The sequence below is a fragment of the Trypanosoma grayi genome, assembly GCF_000691245.1.
Source record: "Trypanosoma grayi strain ANR4 Tgr_133_V1, whole genome shotgun sequence".
Classification (NCBI taxonomy): domain Eukaryota; phylum Euglenozoa; class Kinetoplastea; order Trypanosomatida; family Trypanosomatidae; genus Trypanosoma; species Trypanosoma grayi.
The window spans coordinates 1-17,463 of record NW_008825752.1 but is presented as its reverse complement, the minus strand read 5'-3'; the positions used below and the strand labels follow the sequence as shown (position 1 = coordinate 17,463).

Sequence of the window (17,463 nt, the reverse complement as noted above, 5' to 3'; positions counted from 1 at the left end):
TTGCAGGAGACGCCTTGCCCTTTGCCACGGGCTTCCTCACGGGCTCGTCGTCATCGTCAGAGGAGCTGTCAGGGACCGGAGGATTTCCCTCTGTTCGGTTCCGCTTGGCCACATGTTGTTCATTATTGGTTAGCGCAGGATCTGCGGGGTGTTTTTCGCCTCTCTGAGAGTCTATGATAAGTGACTCTAGTGTTGTACCCTTTGCTAGGCGGCGCCACTTTATCTTTGGTTCTTCGTTTCGAAACACCTCAGCCACAGTCGGGTAGTGCTCCTCAAGGTATTGTAGAACTGTGGTGTTAACAATGCTGGCCATTGGTGAATACTCGAAACTAAAGGATACTTGATGTCAAAGAGAACCGTGGCACAGCAGTCACCGTAGGCAAAGAAGACGTGCATACAGAGGCGACACACATGTCACGACCTCTCAGCGACAAGGCTCCGGAATGCTCTCGTGTCTGGTGTGTTGCTTTGTTTCACATGATGATACCGCTGATCTTACGTTGTTGATCAACTCACTCTCTTTAAAAAAAAAAAATGTATTAACATGAAAAAACTATTCTCCTTATCTCTATTCTTCTTATCCCCTGCTGATATGCACATAGACGGGAAGAACTTCACAGCGCATCGTGACACCCTTCAGACCCCACGCAAATGAAACAAAACTTCCAAACAAAAAATACCAAAAAATTACTCGGTTCAATTTAAACCGAAGTGCTCCCGCACCCAGAGCGTTATCTTGGCGTTCATTTTCGGGTCTCTTGCCCAAGGCGAGACCACAGAGTCAAAGTTTTTGCGGTCAGCATAGAAACTTCCGTTCTCAACCCCGTCCGCAAGCACATTATGAAGCACCACCTCCGCACCCTCACCACGAAACCTAAAGACTGTCCGCATCAAATACGGCATCACCTTAACCCAGAAGCCAAGACCATCGTATATGTGTGAAAACACAACACCGGGATGCAGACACGAAACGTTCACACCGCTGTCATGCAATCGCACCGCCAAGTCTCTTGTGTAGCACACAACAAGAAGCTTGGAGAGACTGTAGTTCTTGGTAACCACCCATGGCATGGGACTACAGTTTTCCATAAGAATTGTCAGGGGTGAGTATTCGGGAGGTATGCAGGCTGACAGTTGCATGAGAGAGGAAACATTTACAATCCGTGAAGGTCGGCTTTGCTTTATAGTGTCAAGAAGAAGTTCCGTGAAAAGGGCAGGCCCAATGAAGTTCACAGCCAAAACAAGTTCATCCCCCCTCAAATTCGTCACCCGTGTGCTTCCTGTGTGAAGGATGCCGGCATTGTTGATAAGGACGTCAATTCGCGACGTTGCGGCCAGAATATCTGAGGCGCATCGGCGAACACTCGCCTCATTTGACAAGTCCAACTGGAGAGGGACTATTTTTCCGGGCGAGAGGCTGTCGCAGGCATTTTTGGCAACCACGCGTCGTATACGGGTAATAGCTCTCCCTGCTGCGGGGACTGAGGGACAGCAGACAAATAGGTCAAAGTGCAGAAGGGCCAGCTGCTTCACTACCTCGTAGCCGATACCCCTTTCACCACCCGTAATAACAACAACAGGGCGGCTACCGGATCTCATTTTTTCTCTGGCATCTGCCGATGGGAACGGCGGCAATTCTTTTTCAAAAATCTGTTTCACGAAGGAAGACGTGAAGCGGAAGTTGGTCTTGCTGGCGCGCCAGCTTTTCAATGTGTAGGTGAGGGGCAACCCTGACGCCAGACGCCGCTGGAAGTGAAGCATTCCTGCAACGTAAAAGGTAAAGAGCATGACCCCTTTGAAACTCAACACAAATGGCCACGTAATCAACAACATACCGCTAAGCACAAGAAGAAGAATCACATGCGTTGTGCCCGCCACGATCTCCGTGAGCCGCCATCCCTGCAACGGCAAGAAAACAGAGCCTATCTGGAGCATTTCCCACGAACCTACCCACGCGCAAGCACCCCCAGCCCGCAAAAAAAAAAACTCTCTAACCAAATGTAAAGAAGGATGACGCACATTTATAAAAGACCGGAAGAACTCCCCCAAACGACACAAATACCATACAAGTCTCTAGCCTAGAGACTACGTCCAAGACTCCCAACAAGTTCAATCCTCACCCGAGAACAAATACTTAAAAGACACATCACTTTGAACTAGTAATTTAACTCATCAAAGCTGTCGTCACTGTCGCTATTCTCCTCGTACAGCCGACGACTAACTCCATGCGTTGATGGGGAGGGATCCAGTTGTTTCGCAGGAACGCCAAGATGCGAAGGGTACGATAAAAAGTTGCAGAGCTTGCAGAGCGCCCCGTCATGATGCTGATGCACATGAAGACTTGGCACCGTTCCATTTGTGCACGCGCGTGAAAATTCACTCCGAATATATTCCCTGTAATCATAAAACGAACTCACAGCGCCAATAGAGGCGAATGCTGGGCAGTTGCTATAGATTGGCGTTTGAAGTACCTTCGAGGGAATGCCGTTTCTCAAGAAAGCACGGAGAGGCGGCGGTGTACTGTAAGGATCCGCAGAAAAGGACTGAAAGTACCGCATCTCCTTCAGGTACTGTTCCTCCCCCACAAGACATCGCCACTTTTCTTCTTCACTCTGTGTTTTTTCAACCTCTTCTACAGCAAGGCGTCGCTCCTCTGCCACCTTTGCATCATTCAACTCTCGTAGACTTTCATCTCGCCACTGGTTTAACCTGCGGATGACATTTGCCTGGGCCTTCAGCTTCTTCATGCATGGAGCGATGATTCCACTTTGCAGCGCCTCATAAGCAGACTGCTCTTCCTCAACTACTGTCTTTAACATCTTTACAGCGCTGTCCAACATCTCCGCACGTTTCCTCGCGTCCAACTCCAGTTTTGCATTAATTCGTTGTTTCTCTCTTTCCAAGGCGACCGCGGCCTCTCGTACAAAGGTTTCACAAAACACACTGTAGCATGAGAAAGCCTTCAACGAAACTACTTCTCGTTGCTTTGCCTCCACCGCCCGCACATTCCTAAGCACATCGGAGACTAATGGGACTAGTTGAGTACGAAACTCACGCCACAGAGTCCGAATATACGAATCATGCTCCCCGAGAAACTCGAGACGGGAGCGCGCTTCCCAACGCAGCAGGCTTTTCATGACCTCTAGAAATCGTTCGTTCCGCTTGCGGCGCAGCTCCTCGTAGTACTGCTGAACGCACCGACGAATGCGCAAAGTGATTCGCCAGAGGCGCTGCATACTGAGAGCATAACGAGTAAGGAGGACTGCACGCGTATGCATCCGAGACAAAAAAGCGGCTATATAACGCTTGACTATTTCAACCATCTCCTCAGAGCGTTGCAACCGTTTATACTCGAGAAGTCGGTGAGCTTCAGTGGTGAGGAAGACACGAGTATTCCCTACCTGAGCAGACCTCGCCTCGGTACCAGCCTCCATAAGCAACGCAGAACACCTTTCCTTTAGTGTCATCCTTGACCAGTAAGAATGCCTTGACCTGAGTATGACACGATAGTGATGCAAAAATTCATTACACTGTGGACGGAATGGATAATTCTTCTGACGTTGATTTATAGTGCTCAGAACTCCAGTGGCTACAAGTTGCTCTAGCACCAGTTTACCGTCAAAAAGCCCCGATTGACGCCTCGAATGAGGTCGAATGCAACGCACCCAGTTGCACGCGCTGCTATTTAGCATCTCCGTCAGTAGGCGCAAGGAGGTTCGGAAGGTTGAGGCAACGGTCCGTTTCGATCCGCGAGAGTTAGATAAAGGGGAACTTGGGGAATCCACATCACCCAGCAAGCCAACCATTTCTTCTGTGGTGCCCATCATTTCTTGGAGTGTCCATGAAGTTGTACCTTGCAGCACCTGTGCGCAGGAATCCTTTACAATGTCATTATTCTTCTCCACGAAATTGTTGACGCAATACTTTGCATCTCCCGCATAATGCCGAATTGTGAAATTGTTGTCATCCAAGCGCCCCCTATAAAAGTACGTGGAAGGGCTATCCATTTTGGCGTTTCGTCCCAATACACTACGCGTCGTCTTGCCAGGTGCCGTTTGATAATCAGGGCGAAACGCCGATGTAATTGTGTTAAGAAAGACAAAGTCAGGATTCGTCCGTGAGCGTTCAACATCAAGCAGCGATGCATCATCCAAGAATGATATGATAGAATTTTTGGAGCCTTGCAACAATACCAAACAAAGTTGATTATCTATGAAATCCGTGATATTTGGTTCCACCCCTTCGGTGCGCATTTCCTCAGCGTCTGTAAGAAACATTTTCTCGGCGTACTGTCGCTGCAGTGCTTCGTTTGCAAGGTTGATGCAGAACTGCTCCAATGAGTTTACCTGAAGGTCCTCAAAACCAAATATATCAAGTAGGCCTATCCATGTTGCCGGCGCACTTTCGCTAAGAGACGAATCGCCACCCACAGAAGTTGTTGAAACATTAAGATCATTCTGGTGAGCACCACAGGCAGTGGCCGCATTAATTTTGTGAACTAGGAAAAGAAAGAGTTTCGAGTACAGAAACTTACAAATACTGTCGCGTTGATCTTTTGCTTTCTGAACCGAAAACTTCCGCGTCAGGTGCTCTTCTCCGATGACGACAGTGCTCGCTGTGAGACATTCCACAAATGACTTAGATTGTGGAAGCTGGAGCAAATGGGCAGCAACAAAGGTTGCAATTTCAATATCCCCCTCGCTAAGGTAAGCGGAGTCATCGATTTTTCGTAATTCGAACACAATGTTCTGCATATGTAGTACAGACCCTACCACGCTCCACATAGCGCTTTGCTCTTCGTCTGAGAAGCCGATACTTACAAGTGCTTTTTGTAGGAACTGAAAATCCTTTGCGTCATCTACCCCACTGCTTTTGAGAGAGACACACCCACCTTTGTTAAGCAACACGAAATCTCGAGGATTTCCTATTCGAAGAGCATCCCGCAAGACCTTGTTAGCACCCGCGACTAGTTGATAAAACACATGATACACCCGCTCATCGTTTCCGCACGTAATTGCACGTGAGCGTTCCAATAGGAATGGAGTTACCCGCAATCCCACCATAACACCATTGGTATCAAACTGAACTTCCATAAACTTCCCAAACCGTGAACTATTATCATTTTTCACCGTCTTGGCGTTTCCAAATGACTCCAAGATGACACTGCTCATTTGCACCTTTTCGCTGATGCACCGCAGGCGATGGCTCACTGACTCATCTGTTGCCACACGCTCAGACGCCGCACATAAATACTTCAGCATCTTCTTGCACGCTTCGGTTTTTCCGCTTCCACTCTCTCCAGAAGCGACGATAGAGTAATTCAATTGTCGTAAACGCATCTCGACGTAGGCCCGGTGAGCTACGCCCCAGACGTGAGGAGGGAGACCAGAAGGAAGCTGTGCCGTATCCAGGTGGTCGAGATACGCTTGCATGCACTTATCCATGTAGGCCGGTATTGTCTTGAAGGGGTTCACCGAAAGTATTATTTCCCCAATGTGCATGTAGGTAAGATCCCTGGCATGACGGACCCGTAAGGCATTAAGCAGAAGTGCGTCGTGGAGCTCGGGGAGTTGAAGGAGGTCGTCGGGAAAGCTGTCAACAGAACCAGAGACGGACGGCAGAAACAAAGAGTCAGCAATCACGGGGACTTCCAATATCTCACCAGACCTCAATCGTGCGATGGCCACTTCACCAGCATCCGATTCGTCAACGCTAAGAACAACACACTGTTCCCAAGCTCGAACAGGGTGAAAGACGAACGCCACTTGACCAACCAACTTACACTTCGATACACTCCTCCGGCCATCTGTCATCCTCTCGGTAAAAAAAACAGGCTCCTACTCGAGAACCGCGAGCAATAATAAAAGAAATGGGGGAAAAAAGTATGCCGCACAGTCTCACGTGCAAAAAGGCGAAGTTCATCTTTAGAGCAGATGAAAAAGGTCTGTATTCTCTCCCTGAATAAATAGCACTCTACCTTTGATGTACTTGATGGTGTAACACGCGCATAACAGGCGTTACTAGCGGAACACACGTTTTTATGAAAACAGATGCCTCAATTCCAGTATTACACCATATTCTGCCCTCTCGGGTATCCGAATTTCTTCATTTGATGTTCATGCTGGGCCAGCATGCAGCCGATTGTAACGTAGTACATAATATCGGCCAAAAGCTTTAGGGAATCATTTTGAAGTATAATTGCCAGAATACTCAGGATGCATGCACCGCACATGACAGCAATGTCACAACAGTCGTTCTTAAGATTATAATGCTGAAGAACCATAAATCGGTTACCATGCACAGCACACGCAAGACAAAAAGTAGTCTCCAAGCACAAGCAGCATGGCTCACAACCTTTACACACACAGCACGACAGGTTGCCACACATTCCAGCGCAGCACATATAGCGAGACCAATCTTCAAGCATTAGTTTTTTGCGCTGCATAAACGTGCAGCAACAAGGACAGCAACATGCGGATATGCAAAAACATGGTTCCTTGCATGGTGCAAGCCACATACTTGTCGCCCACTTGTTCGAGCCTTCCCATTTTTGAACATCGCTATATCCTGCTGGCGCGGTGTAATCATAGTAAGATGCCTGAGCTGGAATTGCCGGCGTGTTGGTTGAGGGTAGATTATTCCCAGAGTCCGGCTTGCCAGATCCTGGTTGGGGTTGTCCGTATCCTAGCTGGGGTTGCCCATANGTGTTGGTTGAGGGTAGATTATTCCCAGAGTCCGGCTTGCCAGATCCTGGTTGGGGTTGTCCGTATCCTAGCTGGGGTTGCCCATAGCCTGGCTGGGGCTGTCCGTATCCTAGCTGGGGTTGTCCGTAGCCTGGCTGGGGCTGTCCGTATCCTAGCTGGGGTTGCCCATAGCCTGGCTGGGGCTGTCCGTATCCTGGCTGGGGTTGTCCGTATCCTGGCTGGTGTTGCCCATAGCCTGGCTGGGGTTGTCCGTATTCTGGCTGGGGCTGTCCGTATCCTAGCTGGGGTTGTCCGTAGCCTGGCTGGGGCTGTCCGTATCCTGGCTGCCCGTAGGAATAATAGGGTGGATTTTCATTTGATGCCATGTTGTTTCCCTTTATTTATCGCTTAGGAAGGGTAACTAAACGCCAATTAAAACGGAAACAGTATCTCTCCAGAAACAAAGGAAACAGTCTGTCTAAACACGGAGCAGAGCAACCCTTCCAGTCATTTCTGACAATTTAAAATTCCCATTGCAACCAGTATATATATTTTTTTACAAATATAGCTTCACAAATAATATTTTTCAGAAGCCAGTCGTAAACCTGAACGACAGCACAACGAAAACAGCAGAACAAACCTTTTTCGAAAACGGCCATCACGTGGCACATACGGCCGGTCCCTTACTTAAACCGCCCTGAACCGATGCAACCCCGATGAATATGTCTGTCACCTCAATGCTGTTGTGAAGCCCAACACTCTACTTCCAGCATTAAAACCAAAAAAAAAACCTTGCCAAGCGAATCTAGAACCTCAGCCATGATCAAGGAAATGCTGTGCTCTGTCAAGAAAAAAAATGGTGATTCAATATACTTCATTCACACAAGAAAAGGAGTCCGAAATCGAACAAACAATTCCCACTCTTGGCGCAAAAACGCCTTTTTACTCTTCACGATGAGGAGTTCTCCTTTCCGTCAGTATACGACACGTTCATCTCACGTTTCAATCATGTTTTGGAGGCCGAGCTCATGTATTGGTTACCATCACATTCATGTCATTTCATTCTTTCAGAATTCCATTGACCAATCACTAAGACACCCATCAGCGGAGGAGGAAAGTACGCGGACGATGTGCTGCTCCTCGGTTAATAGAGTTGCATCAAGTATAGTGCCCGGGTTCTCGAATGCACCCAAAAACCCCGGCCTTCCAACATGAAGCACCCCCACTTGACGACGAGAAATGGCGAGTGCCACCTTCCCCCCTATGGACGAACGCAACGTAACAGGGAAAGACACACTTGTCTCATACAGCGCGTTCGTGGCTTTCCGCGTTTCAATTACCGAAACCGTATCTGCATCTGAGGAAACAACCAAGGCATCCCCTTCCTTACACATCACTCCGGAAAGAAGACGATTTCGTGACTGATAAATACATTGAATCCCTTTAGCTCTCAAGTCACAAAGGGAAGCCCCATGCGCAGTGAATACACAGGCAACGTTGCCGTCCATAGCCTCCATGGAAATAGGGTCGGAGAGGGTACCAAAAACAGCAGGATTCTCCCTCAATTCCACTTGTGAAAGTCCAAGAAGATCAGCGAACGAAAGACTTATAACACCGGCCTCAAGGTCCCTGCCTGGTTGCGACACACACCATAATCCAGCACGGTGAAAGACGCAGCTCTTGCAGTGTTTCACTATACCGTGAAGCTTGGGTGACTCGCTCGCCTCAAACCCGTAAACAAATGCTGTGGAGTGAGAATCAATAATGCCCCCATTGTTTTCAAGAATTGTACAAAGCAGAGAATGAGATGCATCGGCAGTTAAACCAAGACATAGCTGAGATGCAGGCAGGGCGATCTGTTGCCCACGATCTAGAAGCTGTATAAAAGCGGATTTGTACTCATTACCAATGTCAAAATTGACAAGACACAGGGGCTCCGAGGAATAACCGCTACTCATCACTGCCGAAACAGAGGATCCTTCCTCATTATCAGCCTTTGCGAGGCGTACAATTGGAAAGGGTGTGTGGTACACTGCGCATGATGTAAATACACAACTGTACGTTGAATCAAAGGTCCCGGAAAATACTTTTTGTGTGCTCATTTTTGCTTCTTACGTTTGTGTCATTACCTTTTCGTTTTCAGATAAGAAATATAGAAAAAAATATATCTGGTATGGCACCATGTAGACCAAAACAAGGTAGATAGTGGATAAAAGTTCACAAGAAGCAACAACAAAACACTTGACTACAAAAATAAAAGAGAAGCGCAAGGAAAGTTAAATGCGGCTTGGGTACAAGTACACACGAATCCGTCGGCCAATTGCCTTCGCCGGAAGAGGGCTAGAAAACTTGGCACGTACCACACCAGAACCTCCATGAGGCCTGGTCACACGACCCCACATTGCGCGGGTGTTGCTGCGGCGCGCCGGAGCTTTTGACCACCGTACACAGCGTTTCATCTTGTATCCATGGTACACATAGCACACACGCTTCCCAGTGTACCACTTAGCGTCCTCAGTCGTGTTTACGTTTTCAACGCGAATCAGCGCAGTGTTCTTGTTCTGTCCGTGAAGTCCCCTTGTATATCCTGCTAGTGTTCCCTTCATGTACAGCCTGGGAGAAGCACGACTCCTCCGAACTGTCGAACACTTCTTTGTCAGTTGAGAGATCTTCTTGGATCTCTCAGCATGCACCTTCACCGCCATTTACCCCCTGTCTATCAAAAAATAACCCAAGAATTTAAAAGAATATAAATATATATATATATAAATGCATGTATGTGTATATGCATATACATGTATATGAATCAGCACTTGAAAGCCAAGAAGCCAAATGTACCGTACACTGCCATTACCGATATGAGGGGAAGTTATAAGAATAGTATTCAAAAAATCATCCCTTTGAGCGCATTGCAAATTAAATCGTGTGTTGCCTCACGACTTTGACGTAGCCCCGTCTCATCAGAGCACTTTATGTGAATCCAGTTTGGAAGTTCTTGGCAACACCACAAGTAGGTATTCCTAACATCCTCTTTGTATGTGTGCTGCGCTGTCTCATGAATATCAAGGTGTCCGCGGCTCCGATCTGCCTTCATCGCACTCAACGCCGTATCGGGAGGGAGGTCAAGATAGAACACGACATTCGCAGGGGGAAGACCCAACCACGTAACCTCCATTAATTGAAGGTTGTGAATAAACCCGATGCGTTTCTCTTCCGGAAATTTAGAGGCTTGGTGACCGTAGTTCGCAGTGTAGTACCGATCGAGAACAATTTTGGTGCCACGGAGCATCCAGTACCGAAGTTCAGAGAAACAAGCAAAACGGTTCAAGGCAAAGATCAAGCTAAAAAGTTTTGGGTCTAACTCCTGTATGCCTCCCTTTTTTCCTGACAAAATCTCGCGAAGAAGTCCACCATACCGACTCTTTTCCGATGGAAACTCAAGAGTAGCAGTGCGATGACCCAGACACCTGAGATGATCCATCAGAAGCTTTGTTTGTGTCGCCTTCCCTACACCATCACCACCTTCAAGAACAATAACCTGACTTCGTGTAGATTTAAATAAGAAGAAGGCCTTCAGGGCGCGAAGCTGTGACGTAAGGAGATCATCCGATTGGTCGACGCCCAGTGAGGACATGGTCTCAAGCAACAAAACTGGAGCACAATGTTTATTTGCTAAGGACAGAACAGGTAGACGTCTGCAGTACAGTGCATACACAACATCGGCGTCCTCAAGCGTCTTCGTCTCTGTGATGAAGCAGGTAAAAACGTTAGTCATATCCTGCTGCTGTTTGTCTTTCTGACGAATAGCTTGAATGAGTGAACCATTGTACTGGACAATTTCAACAGAGTCTCCCACAGCGTTTGCTTCTGAAGCAACACCTGCACAGAGTATTTCCGTCTCAGCATCTAGAAAAACGAGAAACCTCATTTCTTTTTTTTTTTTTGGAAGGGGTGGCTTTTAATAATAGTAAGAAGAAAATAAAGAATGCATTTTCTTTTTATCAGCGGGAAACTCCCACGGGGAGAACCATCATTTAACACAAAACACATGAATATTTTATGAAATTACTACTTTAATTTGTACCATTGGTTTGCACAGTATGCAGCGGCGCGACGAGCTAATCGTTTGTGATCATTCAGCGCAGGCTGTACCACATGCAGCACATCCCCTTTCAACCGCATCACTTCCTCTCTGTGGCTATATTCATCCCCACTACCCTGCGTGGAGAGTTGCACCGCACTTAAAGCTACTTGTGATAGTAGGCTTAATGAAGTACACCGCGTGCGCAGGGCCGAAGAACGTACACCACTTTGAATGAGGTGGAAAAGATTACCATCCATCACAAGAAGTCGCATAAAGAAGATTTTAGAGTCTATTCGAGAGAATATGCTGTCAAGAAGTTCTACAATACCAACGACAATATCCTCAGTCCGCTCCTGTCGCGCCACCTTACTGCAGATTTCTAGGACACCATTCCAATCAAAATTCAAGACAGATGCTTCTTTTTTTATTAGCAAAACGAGAATCCTTATTAGTTTCAACGGCAAAGGAGCTCCGCTTTTCCGTGCACTCAGGGTCAGTGGGACGAGGAGACTTATGGATCTCTTGGAGCCATGAGACGGAAAAAAGAAGGTGGCGACCAACGCGTCGTCAGCATCTATACCTTCGCAGACTGCGCCAATCAACCTCTCTGTGATTTGCTCGACCTTATCGTTCATAACCTCACCAGCCACTAGCAGACCTCGGGCAGTTGCGGCATACAAAGCAAGCGCAGCTGCAGGATCACAACATTTCGACCTTTCGAGAAAAGCATCGGAAACACTCGGCACGCGGGCACACAAAGCTGACACACCCTGCATAGCCAAGCACTGAAGATTTTTTTGGCAAACGCCGGTCAATAGTTCAGCTACCCAGTGTTCAGTAGATTCTGCAACGTGAAGTATGTCTGATTCACAACAAGAAAGAAGCGCCGTCATCAAAATCCCCCACCGTTTTTCATCGATCATTTGCAACAGGGTTGTGCCATGAAGAGTTATCGGGATCCTCAAGAGCAGTTCGCATATCAACTCAAAACTCTCAACTGAGTCTCTCTGAACCAACAGAGTCAACAGACGCAGTGCCGTCTCCCCTGATATATCCTCATGCTCAGAGAGACCATGAAGGCATAATGAAAACACATTGGCCTCAGGAAGCCGATCTGCAAAAGACGTCTTGGATGGTATCAACAAAATTTCCATTGCTGTCACCGCAGTTGAAACGGATGATGACAGCAGACCTTGGTAGAGTGCAAAAACACCGGTGACCCCAGGCTCCACATCATCTATTGCATTGAGCAGAACATCCTTCAGAATGTCTCCCTGTACACGACCAATACGAGAAATGCAATTGGCAACCTTCTCACTGATGTTTTGGTCTCCACACAAGCAAATGGATACAAGTCTTTTGCAGGACACCTGAACAATCTCATCCGGCATCCACGGACATAGATAGGCAGCTAGACTCAAAAGTGATGAAAGGAACTCACATTTGATGAACACCGAAGGTGGTTCAGCCCTGTCAAGCAACTCCAGTACCTTTTTTTCTGCAAACTCAAAAAGCCCTGACGAACCAACTTGCAGGCTTTCCCTCATAACATCCTTGGGTATGGATCCATTGAGACTACCACTGGCGTTACCCAAATCAAAAAAACCAGTCAGCAACGCCGATAATATAAGAAGAGAATCGTCAACATCACTCTCAATTTCTTGTTGTACATTCATTAGTAGTAATGGCAGAAAGTAGCGGGCCAATGACGTGCTGCAACACACGTCGCTGGACGCTAGATGGTACAACATTGTGGCATATGCTGAACACACCACACGACCAGAGTTCAAACTTGCCAAAGTTCCACTGGTTATCGGTTCTAACCAAGATAGAATAGAAGTATAAGAAGTATCATGAGTTCTTTTAGCAATGAACCCCAACAACTTCATACAACCTTGCAAAAACGCATCACTATCGCCACAACCAACCGATACTGCTCGAACTACTTCATTCCGCACATGACTCACAACGGAAAGCAAGTGGGGTTTCAATTCGTCCATAGAATGCCTTGAATTGGGAGAAAAGAGTTCCAAAAACACCTCAATTGACTCCTGTTTTACGACAGATGATGGAGATGGTAACCTTGACAAGAGGAATGAGACGCACAAATCCACGTAAAGCGGACAGGTCATGCACCTGGTGAGGGCTCGCTTCAAGTCATCTCTTGTTACGGGGCACTCTGGCGGCTGCGAAAACACAACTGGAAAGTAGCTGGAAAGACTATCGAAATAGTCCTCTAACAGAGGTTCCATAACATCTTTATCCACGCATCTGCTAATCAAATACTGAAGGTCAAGAGCATGCATCACAAGTTCCGGTTCACTCTCCCCATCTAATGCATTCAAAAGTAGTCGAAGAAATGGCGTAGCAAGCCACGGCATGGTCTTTTTTGTTACCATAAACATGAAAATCTTATATCCACATCGTCGGATCTTCGTCGGTAAAGCTTGAAACCCAACATTTCGCAAAAAACCGTCAGAGAGCACATCAAAAAGCATCTTGGTACAACTTCGTTGGGTAGACAAGTCCTCAACGACAAGTGATATAGACTCCACGGCGGCCTCAACATTTGGCAACGAGGTTAGCTTCCCGGTAAAAAATCGCAATATAACCACAGCCTCTTCATCGGTTAGACAATCACGACCTGTTGTTGCACGAGCCAAAACCAAAAGTGCGCTAACGACATGCTTCTCGTCCGTGAGGTGAGTGCTCATCAATTGAGTCAAGTGCAGAAGAGGCACTTGACGCAGCTGCTCAAGGGTATCAGCATCACAATCAATCCCCATTGACATAGCCCTCTCAACCAAAGCATCTGACTTCTCCCCCTTCATCGTCAACAAATGCACTACTAAGCGTTTTGCTCTTCTTCTCACTCTGTTGTTCCTCAGCTGCATAAGATGAAAACAAGAGAGAGGTCCCACAAAAAGGTAGGGAATTGCACAAAAAAAATACAAAATACATCAACAAGAAAAAAAACCTCGTGATTCCTACACAATTGATTCTCATGTAAGATGAGCAGTCCAATCAAGACGGTAAGACACATACCCTCTGCGAATTGCACTGGCACGAAGCCAAAGTTCCAGACGCCATTTCTGATGAAAGTCTTACAAAAACAGATGGTAGAGTGACGGTGCCAACGCAAAGAGGTTGTAAAATAATTTCGGTCGACTTGATGGAATTTGGACCCAGAGAGAAACTCCATTGAGTCCTTCCACCCATCAAAAAAAAATCTTCACACTTTCCAACCACCAACTCGCAGTTTCGGGAATCCACTGTTTTATTCACCACATCAAAGGAAACGAGAAATGGTGAACCAAGAATGACAGTTGAAGGTCCTTTCACAGCTAGCGCAAGAGGCGCATCTTCCACTCTTAAGTCAGGCAAAGGGAGATCAGACACAATACGCTGTGTACCACCTTCGGGAACCACTACTATTCGAACAAAGCCAGGGGAATACGTTCCAACCCTCAGTGCACAAATCTTTGCTGTCAATGTTAATTTCTCCAAGTAATCGACATGGCAAGGAAGCGTACCCACATTTAGTGATCTGAGTGTGGTACCATGAGCACAGACAACATCCAAAGCCTGTACATCTAATCCTCGAATAGCTTGGCATTCCATTGACACCACAAGGACGATTTCCTCCCCTTTTGGAACATTGAGATCAACTCTATTCGCTGTAATTTCCCTGTGTACACTGTAAAGTAGAATATCCCTGTTGTTCTGCATTGTTGATGCATCTTCATTAATACAATCTCGGGGTGAAACCAAGGTAAATACCTCGCGCCGTACGAATGCATCAGACCTTTCTGGGACACTGAGACGGGCTTCTGAACCCAAAAGCACATCTTTTTTGAGAGAGCTCACCGTCCAAGGCAAAACTTTCAGCAGTGTGTAAGTCGGAGAGAATGGATAGAAAATGTCCATCTGTACCTTCTTCAATACATCCCTACCCGAATAATTCGCCGATCTACACTGAAATAGAATTGGAGCGATGTATTTACCAGCCTTTAGACATCTGTACTTCACTGATAGTCGAAGGGGATTACATGGAGACAATGAAGGAAGGTTGTCTAAAATAACTGTGCGATAACCTTTCTGAGGTCCATCCCCCAACCTCGATCGCTTTTCAAGGAGTTCATGGCTAGAGAATTCGTATAACCTGGGAACAAAGGGTAATACAAGGCTGTTTCTCCCTTCCAAATCCTGATCAGTTCTGAGAACAATGTCGACAGAGACCTCCTCACCTTCAACTCCCATGATGTTATTTGGAGCCACCATATCAACTCGGCACGCTGGCTTTGCCACACATATCCATGGATTATGTTGTGACACACCTAAAACCTCCCCAACTATCTCACACCGTTGTAGGGAGCATTGTCCAGTCGGTGAATCATCCATATTCCACCCAACATTCAAACAGGTACCACCATGCTTGATGCGTCCGCGAATACATGTACAATGGTACATTCCCGGTTCTTCAAGATTTAACAAAACACTAACACTACAGGGTGCATGCAGCCTCACCTCAAGGGGTTTTTTCGACACAGAATGCGTAATCGAGTTCATCCTCTTGTCGCCAGAAAAACGAGAAACTATGACACAAAGGCAGTCCACAATAATCGTGTCAACAGACGTGGTGAAAAGCGTAAGCTTCAATTGAGCTGCTTTCAAGCAGTCCTGGCGTTTGTTTGCAAAACTGCACAACACAGTGAAAGGAGCGCAACATCCCATCCTCGGATACGAGAGTGTAACCATGTCCAGCTCAGCCAGCTTTACCGTATCTAAAAGCAAACCAAGATAGTGCCTCTGCTTTTTTCTGTCTCCAGGCCCAAAACAAAGTGACACAACCGAATATAAGAATTCTGCACGACTTCTTTCACTAAGAGCGACAATACCATTCTTTGTGGACTCCATCAGCAGTTTGTGGACAGCTTCTGCCTCGCGATAAGTCCCGGTGCTAAAACTCCGTAATTTTTCTAACAAAACAAAGACTTCCTCACCTCCACAAATTAGTTGGGATGCCCGTGCAGAAATGAAAATGGCCTCCACCGAGAGTTCTGTCTGAGACAAGACTTGATTTAGTGTGCTCTTCACACGTTTCGACAATAAATCTGCGTGATCACAAGAAAAAACACAACGGTGAGTTTCCAGACAACACTCTGAACCAACATAAGCAGGAATTGTGACTGAAAGTGAAGAAGGCAGAGAATTTAGGATCATATCCAGAGCATCTCCAAACGCTACTAATGACGCGACAAGGAAGTCTTGGCGAACTCCAACAGCCATACTAGAGGTGTTCTGTGCTAGCCAGTCGTAGCATTCACCCAACAACAGTAAACGCAAAAATCCAGCCATCTGTTTGTTCTCAGCAGAACTCGAGCGAAGGGCTTGGCCCACCCAAATAATATGATCCTCACAGAGTTGATAACACAGTTCTTCAGATGAAACCGAAGCTTCCGCAGAAACAATGTGCAGTATATGGTGAAGAAGGATGGTACCACAAATCCGCAACTCAGTCGCTGGAAAAAAAGGTGCAATGTCCTTGAGCGTCCTATACGCCACTTCAAAACACCGCTTCGCAGCTTTATGGTCTTTCAAAACAAGACAATGCCATCCAGTTTTAAACATGCGTCGCACCGCGCGAAAGGTTGGTTCCACCGCAAAGCTCTTAAGCCGCACTGCCTCATCCCTGTGATACTTTGTAGATAACTCCACGACCATGCGAAACAGATTTTCTGCACTGTGCCTATCCAATCCGTCCTCAAACAAAGGAAGAACGCTCTTAAATTCGCTGCCCAAAAATAACTTCACCTCATACTGTAATTTCTCAATCTGGGCACACGATGTGACATTTTTACTCATTTTCTTTTCGGTTGCAAGGACAATTATAACACGGCACCGAAAGCGACGCATGCTTTCCTTGATTTGATTACAAACTTCGGATAGCCATAGCTCATCCATTGAAGCATCACCCAACTCATCCCAGTCCAAGCAGAAGATAACGCAGCTGCTCCTTAATTTCACATGCTTAGTGCACCAATTACTCTTGAAAACCTCAGCAACACTGGAGGGCAAGCTTTCTTTTACCTTTTGCGTAAGGAGCGATTGTAGATTCCTGAAGTGATTCAGCCGAAAACATGCACTTGAGTCAAAAAAATGTGACAGCCCCTCTGCTATGTGAAGTTCTTTACTGCTTATGACGGCGAGTGAAATAGGTGGATCGCAATCCGTATAATCCCGGTAGCAGTCATCCTTGTAAATCTGAGAGAGATAATCCATCTACACGAAACTCTATACGCATCCGCAACAAGAACACAAAAAAAAAAATTAGGTCAATAGATAAAGAAGAGTAAAAATAGCAACTAGAACAAGGAGCAAACTGGCACAATTTTTCGAGAGCCTCGTCAAACATTAGAAAGCAATACGATAAAGAGACGCAAATGCGGACCTGAAGGGTGTAGAAAAAGACAAAAAAAACTTTTTGGCGCCCAGAGGCCCCCGGTCTCCGCGATTCTTCAACCTGCCAACGGCAACGCCCAAGCACCATTCGGCAGACATCGGAAAAAAGAAAGTGTCTGCGGTATTCCGGGCCTTTCCCTCGCAACCCCCGCGCCACGGCCGCCACACCTAACCGGGTTTCCAGCGCCCCCCTCTCCATCTGGCCAAAACAAAAAAAACGGCTAGCGGGGGCGG

General features: G+C 46.7%; 9 protein-coding genes across 9 annotated transcripts; all 9 read right to left on the bottom strand.

Annotated features, from left to right (window-relative positions):
• Position 1: 1 nt before the first annotated feature.
• Positions 2-313, bottom strand: DQ04_01331080 (hypothetical protein; the record flags this gene model as incomplete). Its single annotated transcript, XM_009310576.1, has 1 exon — positions 2-313. A coding segment is annotated over one exon (312 nt), but the record flags the coding sequence as incomplete, so codon positions are not given.
• A 383-nt stretch (positions 314-696) lies between these two features.
• Positions 697-1,935, bottom strand: DQ04_01331070 (dehydrogenase-like protein; the record flags this gene model as incomplete). Its single annotated transcript, XM_009310575.1, has 1 exon — positions 697-1,935. The coding sequence occupies one exon, from the start codon at positions 1,933-1,935 to the stop codon at positions 697-699; it is 1,239 nt and encodes a 412-aa protein (XP_009308850.1).
• Positions 1,936-2,156: 221 nt separating this feature from the next.
• Positions 2,157-5,813, bottom strand: DQ04_01331060 (myosin heavy chain; the record flags this gene model as incomplete). Its single annotated transcript, XM_009310574.1, has 1 exon — positions 2,157-5,813. One exon carries the CDS (start codon positions 5,811-5,813, stop codon positions 2,157-2,159), a length of 3,657 nt encoding a protein of 1,218 aa, XP_009308849.1.
• A 254-nt stretch (positions 5,814-6,067) lies between these two features.
• DQ04_01331050 (hypothetical protein) lies at positions 6,068-6,283 on the bottom strand (the record flags this gene model as incomplete). Its single annotated transcript, XM_009310573.1, has 1 exon — positions 6,068-6,283. One exon carries the CDS (start codon positions 6,281-6,283, stop codon positions 6,068-6,070), a length of 216 nt encoding a protein of 71 aa, XP_009308848.1.
• A 1,467-nt stretch (positions 6,284-7,750) lies between these two features.
• On the bottom strand, positions 7,751-8,641 carry DQ04_01331040 (hypothetical protein; the record flags this gene model as incomplete). Its single annotated transcript, XM_009310572.1, has 1 exon — positions 7,751-8,641. One exon carries the CDS (start codon positions 8,639-8,641, stop codon positions 7,751-7,753), a length of 891 nt encoding a protein of 296 aa, XP_009308847.1.
• A 318-nt stretch (positions 8,642-8,959) lies between these two features.
• Positions 8,960-9,388, bottom strand: DQ04_01331030 (60S ribosomal protein L35A; the record flags this gene model as incomplete). Its single annotated transcript, XM_009310571.1, has 1 exon — positions 8,960-9,388. One exon carries the CDS (start codon positions 9,386-9,388, stop codon positions 8,960-8,962), a length of 429 nt encoding a protein of 142 aa, XP_009308846.1.
• Positions 9,389-9,567: 179 nt separating this feature from the next.
• DQ04_01331020 (putative thymidylate kinase) lies at positions 9,568-10,611 on the bottom strand (the record flags this gene model as incomplete). The annotated part of the gene is made up of 1 exon (XM_009310570.1): positions 9,568-10,611. One exon carries the CDS (start codon positions 10,609-10,611, stop codon positions 9,568-9,570), a length of 1,044 nt encoding a protein of 347 aa, XP_009308845.1.
• A 140-nt stretch (positions 10,612-10,751) lies between these two features.
• DQ04_01331010 (putative folate/biopterin transporter) lies at positions 10,752-13,598 on the bottom strand (the record flags this gene model as incomplete). The annotated part of the gene is made up of 1 exon (XM_009310569.1): positions 10,752-13,598. The coding sequence occupies one exon, from the start codon at positions 13,596-13,598 to the stop codon at positions 10,752-10,754; it is 2,847 nt and encodes a 948-aa protein (XP_009308844.1).
• A 193-nt stretch (positions 13,599-13,791) lies between these two features.
• Positions 13,792-17,049, bottom strand: DQ04_01331000 (hypothetical protein; the record flags this gene model as incomplete). Its single annotated transcript, XM_009310568.1, has 1 exon — positions 13,792-17,049. The coding sequence occupies one exon, from the start codon at positions 17,047-17,049 to the stop codon at positions 13,792-13,794; it is 3,258 nt and encodes a 1,085-aa protein (XP_009308843.1).
• Positions 17,050-17,463: the final 414 nt, after the last annotated feature.